Here is a 12,880-nt window from a genome sequence, read left to right as displayed (position 1 = left end):
ACAATGTATGAGTGCATGCATCATATCCTCATTTGCATGAAGGCAAAATTTGCACCGGCCAAGCGGTGTAACATGGCGGTATTGAAGAGTACTTTCCACTGGTAGAATTCCTCTCAAAACTCGCCACCAAAACACCCTTACTTTTGGTGTCAGTTGGAGGTTCCACAACTTCCTCCACAACTGTTTTTCTGAATGTGAGCTTTCAGTAGCCGCCCCTTCCGCTAGAGTACTTTGCTCGTTACGCGTCATCATAGAACGGTACGCTGATTTTACAGAGTAGAAGCCTGTTTTCTCCAAATTCCAGGCCCATAAGTCATCACCTCCCCCATTCCTAAGAGAATATTAAAAATAGCATATGCTTCAGGAGCTATGAAATTCTCTGGTTCAGGAGCTATGAAATTCTCTACCAAGCTAATCTTCCAAGACCAGTTAGAAGTGTTAATCAGGTCCGGCACCCTTGACAAATTAGTTTCGCCAATCTGCGCCGATGGGGTCATAGAACGCAAGCCTAGAATCCAAGAACCATCCCCAATGCGTTTAATCATACCACCTGCCAGTGCATTTCTGTCTGCCACGATAGAGACAAAAGTAACACTAATAAATGGTCATAAAAAAGTAAAACTAATAAAAAAAGTATTAGATGAAATAAAATAGAAAGAAAAATAAAAGAAAATGCCTGTTGGCGCACGGCAAAGGCAACGTCGCCGTGGAACCTAGCTGCTCGCATGGCAAAGGATGTGCCATAGCAATGCCCAGCGCCTTTGCCGTGCAGTGTTTATTTGCCGTGCGGCGTGTTTGGTCGTTGCCGTCAACATTTCTTTGCCGTGCGTTGTCTTCGGTCTTTGCCGTGCGGAGTTTCGTTGACGTGCGCTACCTTCAGAGGTTACCGTGCAAAGTTCCTTTGCCGTGCGTGCTGGTTCCTGCCCACGGCTCTTTGCCGTGCATGGGCTCACAGCAAAGATTTGTCGCACGGCAACACCGTTTTTTTCCGTAGTGGCTAGAGGTACCCCCGATGCAAACGGTCATCCTGACGTCCGCGAACCGACGCAAACGGATTTTCGGACGTCCAAAATGCGACGACCCGTTGGAGATGCACTTAAGCTCGACGACTCTGTTTTGGGTATATCCTGTGTGGGTGCGTAATAGTCTAGGCAGCAGTCGGCGTTTCTGAAAAAAAGAAGTGGTGTGCTATCTGAAGAAGGGGCTGGACGAGGTTCGTGTTACTGGTTACGACCGATCATTATCCATCGCGAAATGGCGGCGCCTTGGCAAGACGCGGCACCGCTCCAGCTCCACACCGTGGAAGTGGACCAGCCCCTCGCCGCCGTCAACCGCCTCCTCGCCGGCCTCCACCTCGCGCTCGCCGCCGCAGCCATCGCCCGCCGCGGCGCCCACGACATCATGCTGGCGGCGGACCTGGTGCTCCTCTTCCTCTGGCTGCTGTCGCAGGCGCCCATGCTGCGCCCCGTCTCCCGCGCCGCCTTCCCTGGCAGGCTCTCGCGCCCGGCGCTCCCGGCCGTGGACGTGATGGTGGTCACGGCCGACCCGGACAAGGAGCCCGCGGTGAAGGTGATGAACACGGTGGTCTCCGCCATGGCGCTCGACTACCCGGGCGGGCGGCTCGCCGTGTACCTCTCCGACGACGCAGGGTCGCCGCTCACCCTGCTCGCGGCCAGGAGGGCGTACGCCTTCGCCAGGGCATGGGTGCCCTTCTGCCGGAAGTACACGGTGCAGTGCCCGTGCCCCGAGAAGTTCTTCTCCGGCAACGACGACCAGATTGGCGGTGGTGATCGCCACGACGAGCTCGCCGACGACAGGATAAGAGTCAAGGTACTCCGTACGTAGTTTGATTGGCATTAAAAAATTGCATTTAGAACCATACCTTTTTCTGGGTAGTCAACCCGATCCATAAAAGTGTCGACACATTTGTCGACGTCACAGATGATTCAAACAAGACTGTCTTGTGGCCATATCTAGCTGATTGATGTTTGCACCTGCTCTCGTTGTCCGTTCAGCTGTCAAGATGCTGTACACGGTGCACTCACTAGTCTTGGCACATGAGTAAGGTGCTCTGTGTCAACGAGGGCACTGAATTATATTAGTTTTTTTTTTTGAGCAAGAGAGGTCCCGAATGACCGAGAGCTGCATTTAAGTTAACACGGTTACAGACCATTTTACAGAAAAAATCTCAGAGAAATAGGAAATAATAGACCAACCCTTTGAATTATATTAGTTGTATAGGCTTGTAGCTCGATGAAGACGACGCTAGGAATTATAAATAATTCCTAGCTTTCGGAGTTCTTCAGCCAAAGCCCACTCTTTTTCTGAAGGCGCAAATTTAAATTGCTTGTCTTGTTTCCCTAACTCCACAAATGCTTCTTGGTAAGGGAAAACCGACTCAATCATCAAATATGTTGAGTTCCATCTAGATGCAACATCTAATGAGGGCTTCTTGGTACACTCAATTCCTAGCTTCTCAACTACAGAGTCAAAGAGTTCCTCTCGGGCTTGTGAGCTTCTGATGTACTTCACGGATTCTCCGATGCTATCTATTATTCCACCCATCACTCGCAATCCATCTTGAACTATTAGATTGAGCACATGAGCAGCACACCTGATATGGAAAAGGGCACCGCCACCAATCAAGAGATTCCTTTTGGACAGATTATTTCTCAAATCATCCATCATAGAGCCATTGATCGATGCGTTATCCAAGGTAATGCTGCATAGCTTGTCTTCAATGTGCCAATACTTGGATAGTCTTCAACATCGGATTGTACATTTGAAGACCGTCATGTGGCGACTCCATAAGAGCAAACCTTATTATCCGTTTCGAAGCTTCCAATTGTTGTCTATGTAGTGGCAAGTAACACGGAGGTATCCAAGTCTCTCGAACCGAAGTCCACATGTCAGCTGTGAGGGAGACACGGCAACCAGAAGTGCTGATAATTTGTCTTAAAGCTGACCTTTCCTCTCTGAAAGACTCCAAACAATCATCTCTGACAGTTGTTCTACAAACTAGTTTGAATAGAGGGTTCAAGGACTTCACAAACTTCTGGAATCCAGCATATTCTACAATTGAGAATGGGAAATCATGTAGAGCAACCATGTTTGCTAGCTCACGCCTTGATTTATCTTGGTTGAATTCCCATTTATCTAAATCAGAAACTTGAGGTGACGATATAGAGGCAGCCATCTTTGCAAGTACCTGATGCATTCTACTTCTTTCCTTGCATATTCTCAAATGTCTATGGATGTGGTTGGTGCCTGATTTGCGTGAAGCAGCAAATATATCATTGCAGTGCTTGCATTGTCCTTGTACAAGTCTCCCATGTTTGTATATGGGAATCACCTCTTTCCAGACTATGGATTTCAATTTGCGTGGTTTTCGGCTACAACCTAGTTGATTCAAAAATCCGGATCAGCTTCAGTAGGAAAATGGATACAATAAATTGGGACAGATAATATAACATACAAAGCAAAAATATGTGCTGAACAAATATGCAAACATACCAGTATTAGCTTGAGGGGACATTTGTTTCTTTAATGACATCACTTTCGCAATCATAGCCACTGGAGATCTCACCAATCTCATTCCTGCCGCAGCCTTCAACCTCTTATTCTTCTTGGCATCTCTCAACTCTTGCTCTTCGTCAAGCTTCCTCTTTTTCTCATCTCTCATCTCTTGCTCTTCCAGAAGCTTCCTCCTCTTTGCCTTTTTTTCATCCTTCTTGTTCCTCCTCTTTTTACTATTTTTCTTGTCGACACCTGGCTCATCAACATTGCCTAGCAAGTGACCATCCCCATCCTTGTCTTCATTCGATGCCAACTGGTGCTCCACGGCTCCACTTAGCTGCTACACAAATATTAACAGTAATGTACACAAATTATAAGACTAGCTCACTAGTACTAGAAAGGTACACAAAATATAATCCACAGCTCTATGATAGGTTACCTGAGGGCAAGTAATTGGGCTGGGCGCAAGAACATCCTCATTCTTAATGATGTTATCAGGTTGAAAAACGCACTCGCCAACATCAACCTTGTGGCAAGGGAAGTAAACCACTGATCCCGGATAGATCAGCTCCCCTTCCTTTAAGGGGCGTACATCGATGACATCTTTGTCTGAGTCGTACAGGACGATGCGATTCACGTCGTCTCGCAGGATCATCAAGCCCTTGTGTGTTGGCTTCTTACGCCAGATGAGTAATGTGGTGTAGGAAACACACCACCTCTTGGGTAACGCCGCCTCCAAACAGCACTAGTAAGAATTGAACATGATCACACAAGTTTGATATATTAGAAATCGGGGGACACAGCCAAGTCTGTAAAGCCTATTTAGAAAATATCAGCGCATGTAGAATACTAAAATAGTGCAATAAATGTGCTGAAGTATAACAAGAATATTCAGAAACCATCCTTCAGGTGTTCAGCTAGAGGGGGGTTAAAAGGAAGGGGACCGCAGGCATATGTGTAAGTAAACCTTAGCACAAATACATATCACTGCACATAGGGATGAAATTAGTATCCCTCCTTGAATCAACCATACTTGAGAAACTAGCCAAGCCAACGCAAGGGCGGCACTAACATTGTAACACCCCAACTGACTCCAGAGCACAAGCTCTGAAGGCATATTGCTGAATATCCTCGCCCAAAAAGAAGGCGCAACTTCTCCTACAATACTACTGATAAATAAAAGCATCCTAAAACCATATTCGAAAACTAAGCCCCACCAGAATTCCTAACACTGTAACCATCCTTCAGGTGTTCAGCTAGAGGGGGGTTAAAAGGAAGGACTAGAGGCGTATGTGTAAGTAAACCTTAGCACACATACATATCACTGCACATAGAGATGAAATCAGTATCCCTCCTTGAATCAACCATACTTGAGAAACTAGCCAAGCCAACGCAAGGGCAGCACTAACACAGTAACCTACAGCGGCATTTGTGATACTACTAGAAGAAGAACGAAATCAACCAACCCCTCCCCACCCCAACTGAGTCCAGAGCACAAGCCCTGAAGGCCATATTACTGAATATCCTCGCCCAAAAAGAAGGCGCACTACGGAAGCTTGCTAGTAGAGCAGGTGAGTGACAATACCTGGAGACCAGGGGTTGGGTGGGAAGCATGGGCTCCAGTGTATATATAGGCCGGGCGGAGGGAAGCTGCCTGCCGCAATGGCGACGTGTGGCGCGGGGGAACGGGTGGTGCGGCACTTGCACACATGCTCCACCATAGTCTATCCTACATGACATGAGAGACATTAGGTCAACAGCTATGGGATCGTATGCCTGTGACGTTGGACCCTGTCTAGCCATATTGTCATGGTTGCCGGGTATGTATGGCAAGTATATATCAGCAGTAACCTGTTCAATCAGGCAGCTTTGCCGGTATACTTTATGGAAGACTGCAAGCCACGGCCACCCAATGAATACCAACATTGATAAGCTTGGATTGAATGCAGTAATTCTCACTCTATTGCACCATGCAATTTCTCTTCAGGTTTATGAACTACTCGATTGAGTTTAAGGAACCAATTCCTTACCACTGATCAGCCATAGACGATCGCGCATCGCAAATGAATTTATTATGGCATTGCAAATGAATTTATTAGTACATATATCGCGTGGTCACTGTCTTCGAAATCATCTCTTCACTCAAGATTATACTCCTGTTTGTTTACCATGCTACTGCAGAAGCAATTCTACAGACTACATCGACGATAACGCTGAAAAGGACCGGTGGCATATCTAGATAAGATAGATCAGAGAGAACAATATCATCTCAACAAATGTTCCCGAATGCTAACAGGTACTACTGGTATATAAAATCGAAGGAAACAACAGAGCAGCACACAGCGTGTTTATGGACTCCTTCCGTTCATAAGGCAAGCTTCCTTCCGTTCGTTTCCACTCAAGCCAAGAAACAGTACAATAGATCAGACAACACAGAGCAAACATGACTTCAAATTTGTTACCTGGGAGCCTGTCGGCATCTTCTCCTCTTCCAGCCCCGCCGTCTTCGACATCTCCTCCTCCTTCCCCGCCACCCCTAGCATCTCCTCCTCCTTCCCCACCGCCCTTTGCATCTCCTCCTCCTTCACCGATATCTCCTCCTCCTTCCCCGCCGCCCTTTGCATCTCCTCATCCTCCTCCATCGGCAGGTGGCGACGGGAACACCGCCGGCCGGCCAAGGTGCAGTCTGAGGAGGGGGCAAGCGATGTGAGAAGGCGCCGGCGGCGCAGGAGACAGCGTTACGGGGAAACGGCAAAGACGGAAGACCTCGAGTTCTCGTCTTCGCGATGGAGGAGATAGCGGTGCGGGCCAAGCGGGCCAAGCAGGCTACCTGCTAATTATTTGCAAGGCCCGCATAAGAAAAGAAGGTGGTCCACGACGCCACGAATCGTTTTTTTCGTGGCGCGGCCAAACGGGCCTGTGGAAGCCTTCGTCCATCTGCATCCTTGGCTAGGATCTAGAAAGACTGTTATGTAAATTTTCTTTGTTCTGGGTTTTTCTGTAAGAATCTTGGTTAATATTATCGTTTCCTTCTACGCAAAAAAAGTATTTCCTCCGTTTTTTTAAAAGTGGTTTCTTTGCAGGTATTTAAAAAAGTGACGTAACATTTTCTAATACAGATTTATGCTTTTTTATAAAAAGTTAAGTTACTTATTACTTTAAAATGGAGCTTGTTCTAATAATGTGAGGAAACTATATATAGCTCTTATTCTTCCACTAATTGATCTATTGTGCGACACCCTCATTTGTTGATTTCTTCTAACCTCACTGATGCAAATGCGACTGGTAGCATCGTCTTAAAATACTTGGCTTGCAATCTTCGTATGTAAAAAATATGATGCTAAGTGCATATGTGTCTTGCGCTCGATGGTTTGGGAAGTTTTTCTTTGAAAAAATGTCAACTCCTAGAAGTTCGGAAGCACTCTTGAGAGTTCGGCACCGTTTGCGCCGAACTCACTTTGGTGGACCTGAGTGGCTTAGCCGACATGTCATAACCCTCGTCTATGGAGCTACAATTGGGATGGTGTCATCGTAGGCTAGCAGCGATGGGTTGGGAAGCAAGCAAACATCTACATTTATCTTGAATCACGAACGGAGCGGTGACTCTCATCTTCCCCTCTTGTTATTTTCTCCTCTCTACTTCTTCTTTTGCGTAGATCTCCTAACTACTCTGGCTTTCTCCGATTCCTCATCCTCCTGTTGTAGCTTGTATCTCAAGGTTTTAGTTCAAATTTAAGCTAACTCAAACTAAAACCCAGATGCTTATTATAGATCGGATGGAGTACCATATGCGTATAATCCAGTGTTGTTAAGTGATTTACCAAGTGGACACATAGTATTATGGTATCAAAGCCACTTGCATATGACAAGTCTGATCCATAGGTGACACTTATTCCTCACTGACCCCTTGGTAAAACTATTTTAAAATCTGATACTAGGTTATGCGCTATCGAGAATGGAGCAAAAAATTATATAGGTTGGTGCCAATGAAAAATGACACCGAATCAAGTCGGCGCCAAGGCAACTGGCACTGAAGTGAGGTCAATAGCAATGGTACCAAGCTACCATGGACGATTTCATGCTTTTTTTCGTTGGTGTGAAGTTGTATAACTTCGGCTCCATTTAAAAAAAATGAATTAGTGCTAGGAGGAACTAGACACTATATGATATAGTAGAAGCGGGACCTCGGTGTGAGAATTCCAAAAATTCGTTCCTGGCAGGATTCGAACTCTGGTCGTTGGGCTAGATGGCATCGAACCCAACAAATTCCAAAATAGTTTCCCCAAATAGTTAGAAAAGTTTTGTTAAAGGGAAAAATAGTAGTTCTTCCGTCTAAAAATATGTGTCTAGACACACTTTAATTGTAGATATATATCTGTTGTAGAAAAATTAAGACACCTAATTTTAGATGGAGTCAGTGCCCCAATCAAGCCAGCCTTCCCTCGCCCGGCTGGGATTGGGATGCCAGACTATGACACCACTACGGTTGCACTGACGCTCGCCTTTGGAATCCCAATGTCCGCTTCTGACTCATCCGCAATGCCATGCTCGTCCTCGGGCATCCCGACGCCGGTCTCGTCGTCACCTATAGACGCCACCGACACTGCGCCTCTCACGCCGACCAGGCGTTCGACGGAAGGCCTAAGCCGCTTCGCCTGTGAGTCATGGTCTTCATCGGATCCAGCATTGGGACATTGCCGCCCCTGGCCACCATCGACATCACTCTGTGCTTGTTGCAACCGCAGCAAGCGATGGATCCGTCGACAGCAGAGATGCCATCAACGGCGCTGTGTCGATGCCCGGCACATGTTCGACGGATGGTCTGCACCATGTCACCGCAAAGACAGCCCGGTGGCGATTGACCCTGCTATTCAATATAAACCCACCGTGTCAAGTATCTTCTATTGGGTAAATCAATGCGAGGGACGATGTCAGCTCGTATGCTGAACCAGCACTATCATGGATAACATGAACATTATCAGATGGGTTCCACCCACCAGATTGGACTTGGTTGCCGAATGTTCCGTCTCGCCAACCTGATTCACCGCAGTATGCTGCAACCATGTTTTCTCCTTCACGGCCATTCTTAACTGCTCTAGCCCCGAATCCGCCGTGGGTTGTACTGCTTGGACATGAAACTGTAATATGGCATAGACACCTGGTTCTTGTCCTTATTGGTGCACAGCATATGTTTGAGCAAAAACTTGCTACGATTTGTTATCCCGAGGGAATTTCATGTGCGAGTTGGTAGTGCAAATGTTCTATGATGGATACGGTTTATTGGGAACAAATGGGAATGGTCACGTTGGAGTAACTTATTTGCTTTTGTGTTGATAAAAATACTTATCTACATTAATTCTCTGCTCCAACTTTTGCAGAATATGTATGATACATTAATTCTCTGCTCCAACTTTTGCAGAATATGTATGACAAATTTAAAGAGGGTGTGGAGGAGGCCATGAACGACGCAGCTCTTTCTCAAACTTGGACTGAAGCAGCGCGTCAGGATCATGATGCTTACGTCGAGGTAAAGTGCTCGAACACAGGCGAATCTGTCGGCAGGTGCACTCTCAATCGATAGGTCTCAGTAATCCGTAGCATGTCAGATCATAGCCGATGAACCGGGCGGCAGCAACAGTGATTCCGACGGCTTTGACGGCGAGGACGCCATGCCGTCGCTGGTGTATGTGTCTCGCGAGAAGCGGCCGGCCTGGCCTCACCACTTCAAAGCCGGCGCACTCAACGCCCTCGTGAGTTGTTCTTCAACTGTTCATCTCGACCAGAACATCAATCGTGTGTGTTCTACTAGCATATATAGTTGATTTCGTCTCTGGGTGCAGCTCCGGGTGTCGAGCCTGACGAGCAACGCGCCGTACGTGCTGGTGCTGGACTGCGACATGTACTGCAACACCCGGAGCTCCGTCCTGGAGGCCATGTGCTTCCACCTCGACCGCCGTGGCCGCCATGCCGACGACCTCGCCTTCGTGCAGTTCCCTCAGATGTTCCACAACGTTAGCGGCAACGACATCTACGCCAATGAGCTCAGATCAATCTTCTCGGTAAGGAAATGCATCGACCACTCATTCCATCTTGGCAGGTTTTTGAAGTATATAAGCTCATCTAGGTGGACTCTGACATGGTCGACTGCAGACGCGGTGGAAAGGCTTGGACGGCCTCCGTGGCCCGATCCTCTCCGGTACCGGCTTCTGCGTCAAGAGAGACGCCGTCTACGGTGCCCAGCCGGCCAGCTCACAAGATCAGTTCTCGTCTATGGAGGTAGGCGAGCTGAAGGCAAGGTTCGGCCACTCCAATGGTCACCTAGCGTCGCTGCGTCGATCATGGAGCGCGATTGCACGTGATGCTCTCCCAGAAGATGCAACGTTTGTGGCATCCTGTGCCTACGAGACGGGCACCAAATGGGGCGAGGAGGCAAGTTCAGAAACTACAGTTCATACTTTATCGATCATGACATTGCCATCAATCCATGGTCATGTGACATGAAACATACTTGACTCGGTGCAGGTTGGTTTCTTGTACCAGTCGGTGGTGGAGGACTACTTCACCGGCTACCGGCAACTCTACTGTCGAGGGTGGACTTCCGTCTACTGCTACCCGGCGCCCTCGAGGCCTGCGCCGTTCCTCGGCAGCGTGCCTACGAACCTCAACGACGTGCTGGTGCAGAACAAGCGGTGGATGTCCGGCATGCTCGCCGTCGGCCTCTCCAGGCACTGCCCCCTCGCCTCCGCCCTGGCAGTCTCCATGCCCCAGAGCATGGGCTTCGCCTACTACGCCTTCATGGCCTTGTACGCCTTCCCGGTGCTCTGCTATGCCACAGTGCCGCAGCTCCGCTTTTTCTGCGGCACCACATCGTTCCCCGAGGCCTCGAGCCTCTGGTTCGCCGCCGTGTTTGTGTCGTCGTTGCTGCAGCACCTGGTCGAGGTGTCGGTCGCCAAGCGTCGGCTGGCGGTCAGGACGTGGTGGAACGAGCAGAGGTTCTGGGCGCTCAACGCCGTCACGGGCCAGCTCTTCGCCTGCCTCAGCGTTGCCCTGGACCTGGTCGGCGCAGGAGGGCAGGCGGTGGACTTCGACCTCACGAGCAAGGCGTCCGACGACGGCGGGCTGTACCGGGACGGTGTGTTCGATTTCTCCGGATGCTCGACGGTGCTCCTGCCGGCCACCACGCTCTGTCTGCTCAACGACGCAGCCCTCGTCGGGGGTATCTGGAAGATGGTGATCAGCGGCGGCTGGGGCGACGTGTCTGGCGAGCTGTTCCTCCTATGCTACATCGCGGCAATGAGCTACCCGCTGCTACAAGGGATGTTTCTCCGGCGGGATCCTGCACGAGTTCCCGCGTGGATCACGGCGATGTCCGTCGGCATTGCTGCAACTCTGCTTTCCTTGTTTGGTTAAGCCGGTCTCTTTCAAAGACAATGGTGTTCTGTGCCAGGTCATTTCTGAATCATTGATTATATATGTTCTCCAAGCTCACGTACTTTTGATAATTTCGTAAGTCTATGGCGCTGGAGAGGATGCTAACCACATCTTAGTCACCTGTTCCTTAGCACAATTTGCTTGGTCAGCAGCTGGTGTCCCGCCATCTTTGCCCAATTTCATGCAATCGTATCTTCTTTCACGGGATTCAAGCGCCGTATTCTCTGGGTTCTTTTCCTTGCGCAATCCTGGGCACTGTGAAACATTCCCAATAAACTCACCATCGACAAAAAGTTGATCAACCATCCCACGGACATAATTTATTAAATTGTGATCTTGTTGCTGTGGAGTCTCAAGTTCAAGGCAATGAAAAAGGAGAGCTTAAATTGGATGGCGTGAGAGCTAAGGAAGCCATACCCGGCCATGAAGCCAAGAAGCTGACAGCATAATTCAACCAATGAAGCTGATGACCATCTCCCTCTATGTGCTGGTTGTGTTTGCGGCGTGTTAGTGGGGAGGTCAACCCCGGTTGTCTTTTTATCTATGTGCTTTTGGAGCTGTAATCCTTAGCATGGAGTTTCATATGGGTGTGTGGTTTAAATTTTTAAACTCCTAGCTTTATTAATTTAAATTTGGGTATTTATGTGTTTTATCTAAAAAAAAGTTGCAGCTTCTTTCATAAGTCACGCCGTCTTCTTTTCGGCATGGGTGGGGGTTGACTACTCTTGGTAAGTGTGTCAACCATTATGTCGTCGGTGTATTAATGTATGGATTTTGCTAATTAACTGTACGGAGTACATATTTTCTTAATAAATAGATAAGGCAAAGTTTTTCACTTAGTTTTGAAAAAAAGGGAGATGTGTCGCTCCACTACGAATATTACAACGAGCGGACCTTATGGCGCCCGCACCTTATCGCGTCCGTCCGATGCGGCTGGAGATTCGTGTGCGCCCATTTTACAAAACAACCCATGCACCTTCCTCTAATTCAGATGTAGTCCTGACCTATATAAAGAGCCACAAACATCCTCAGCCCTATGTGTGTTTCTAGCAATTTACATGCCTAGAAGAGCTGCCCTTATAAGTTGCTCCCAACTTTCACCCCTTAGCAGTGTGGGACTAAAATCACTCCTCTTAGCTCATTTCTGGCCGGCTGTACAATTTTACGCTGGTAGAAGGGCCGTTGTTGTATGCAATTGCATGGGCCTTATCTCTAGGCCTTGTTGCCTCTGTTCGGACGGCCAGGTAAACAAGCGGGATATATTATACTGCAGCCCACCGATGAAACTATTTGGATCTAATTGGACATGCATGCATGGGATGAGTGGGAAAAAAGACCTAAGATTGTACCGGCAGTTATTGCACAGGAAGCATCCACGGCGGGTTGTTTTAAGCGTGAATCTTCTACTGGCGCACCTTGTATGTATGGCCGGCTGATGCGTCCGTATTGCTACTTGCCTAGGACATACATGGCTAGCTATTTTTGGTTGCTCTACCAACTTTTCTTTTCCTTGATGAATTAAAGCTTCCATGCTGGAATCATGCATGAGCTACGCTCCACGGCAATTCCAGTGCGACTCATATCCAATGGCAAGAAAAGGGTGATGGATTGCTTTTGATCTAGATAGGCACGCGTTCTTCGTTTGAGACGAGACGACATGGTGACAACGGCCATATTTAGGCTACATTTTAACTTTGGTACCACTATACGTCTCGGAAGCAAAAGTACACCACATTTTTTCCCAAGGTGTCTCATAAAACATTAAATGTGGATTAATCACATATATTGACGTCGATTCGGACCATAGGGACCCACCCATTGATGTCCTCGTCCTCCCGCCACCCAGACTCGATTGTCTACACAGGGAATCTGCACTTCCCTCACGATTCCGAGGCAGCCACAGGGGTGCCTCTTCCTTCTTCGGCCCAAGTTG

General features: G+C 48.2%; 1 protein-coding gene across 1 annotated transcript; it reads left to right on the top strand.

Moving 5' to 3' along the window:
* The first annotated feature begins 1,254 nt into the window (after positions 1 to 1,254).
* LOC124664695 (cellulose synthase-like protein G2) lies at positions 1,255 to 11,018 on the top strand. The gene is made up of 6 exons (XM_047202155.1): positions 1,255 to 1,830; positions 8,936 to 9,043; positions 9,123 to 9,266; positions 9,357 to 9,575; positions 9,667 to 9,945; positions 10,039 to 11,018. The coding sequence occupies exons 1-6, from the start codon at positions 1,255 to 1,257 to the stop codon at positions 10,924 to 10,926; spliced, it is 2,214 nt and encodes a 737-aa protein (XP_047058111.1). The 3' UTR covers positions 10,927 to 11,018.
* The last annotated feature ends 1,862 nt before the right edge of the window (positions 11,019 to 12,880 follow it).

Source organism: Lolium rigidum, chromosome 6 (genome assembly GCF_022539505.1).
Source record: "Lolium rigidum isolate FL_2022 chromosome 6, APGP_CSIRO_Lrig_0.1, whole genome shotgun sequence".
Lineage (NCBI taxonomy): Eukaryota > Viridiplantae > Streptophyta > Magnoliopsida > Poales > Poaceae > Lolium > Lolium rigidum.
The sequence above is the reverse complement of the archived record's forward strand: the minus strand, read 5'-3'. Positions and strand labels throughout refer to the sequence as shown.

Bases quoted from the DNA above. Each gene is read 5' to 3' on its own strand.
- LOC124664695 (XM_047202155.1), top strand. From the start codon at position 1,255: ATGGCGGCGCCTTGGCAAGACGCGGCACCGCTCCAGCTCCACACCGTG. The intron at 1,831-8,935 runs GTACTCCGTACG...CAACTTTTGCAG, and splicing joins ACGACAGGATAAGAGTCAAG to AATATGTATGACAAATTTAA. The intron at 9,267-9,356 runs GTGAGTTGTTCT...CTCTGGGTGCAG, and splicing joins CCGGCGCACTCAACGCCCTC to CTCCGGGTGTCGAGCCTGAC.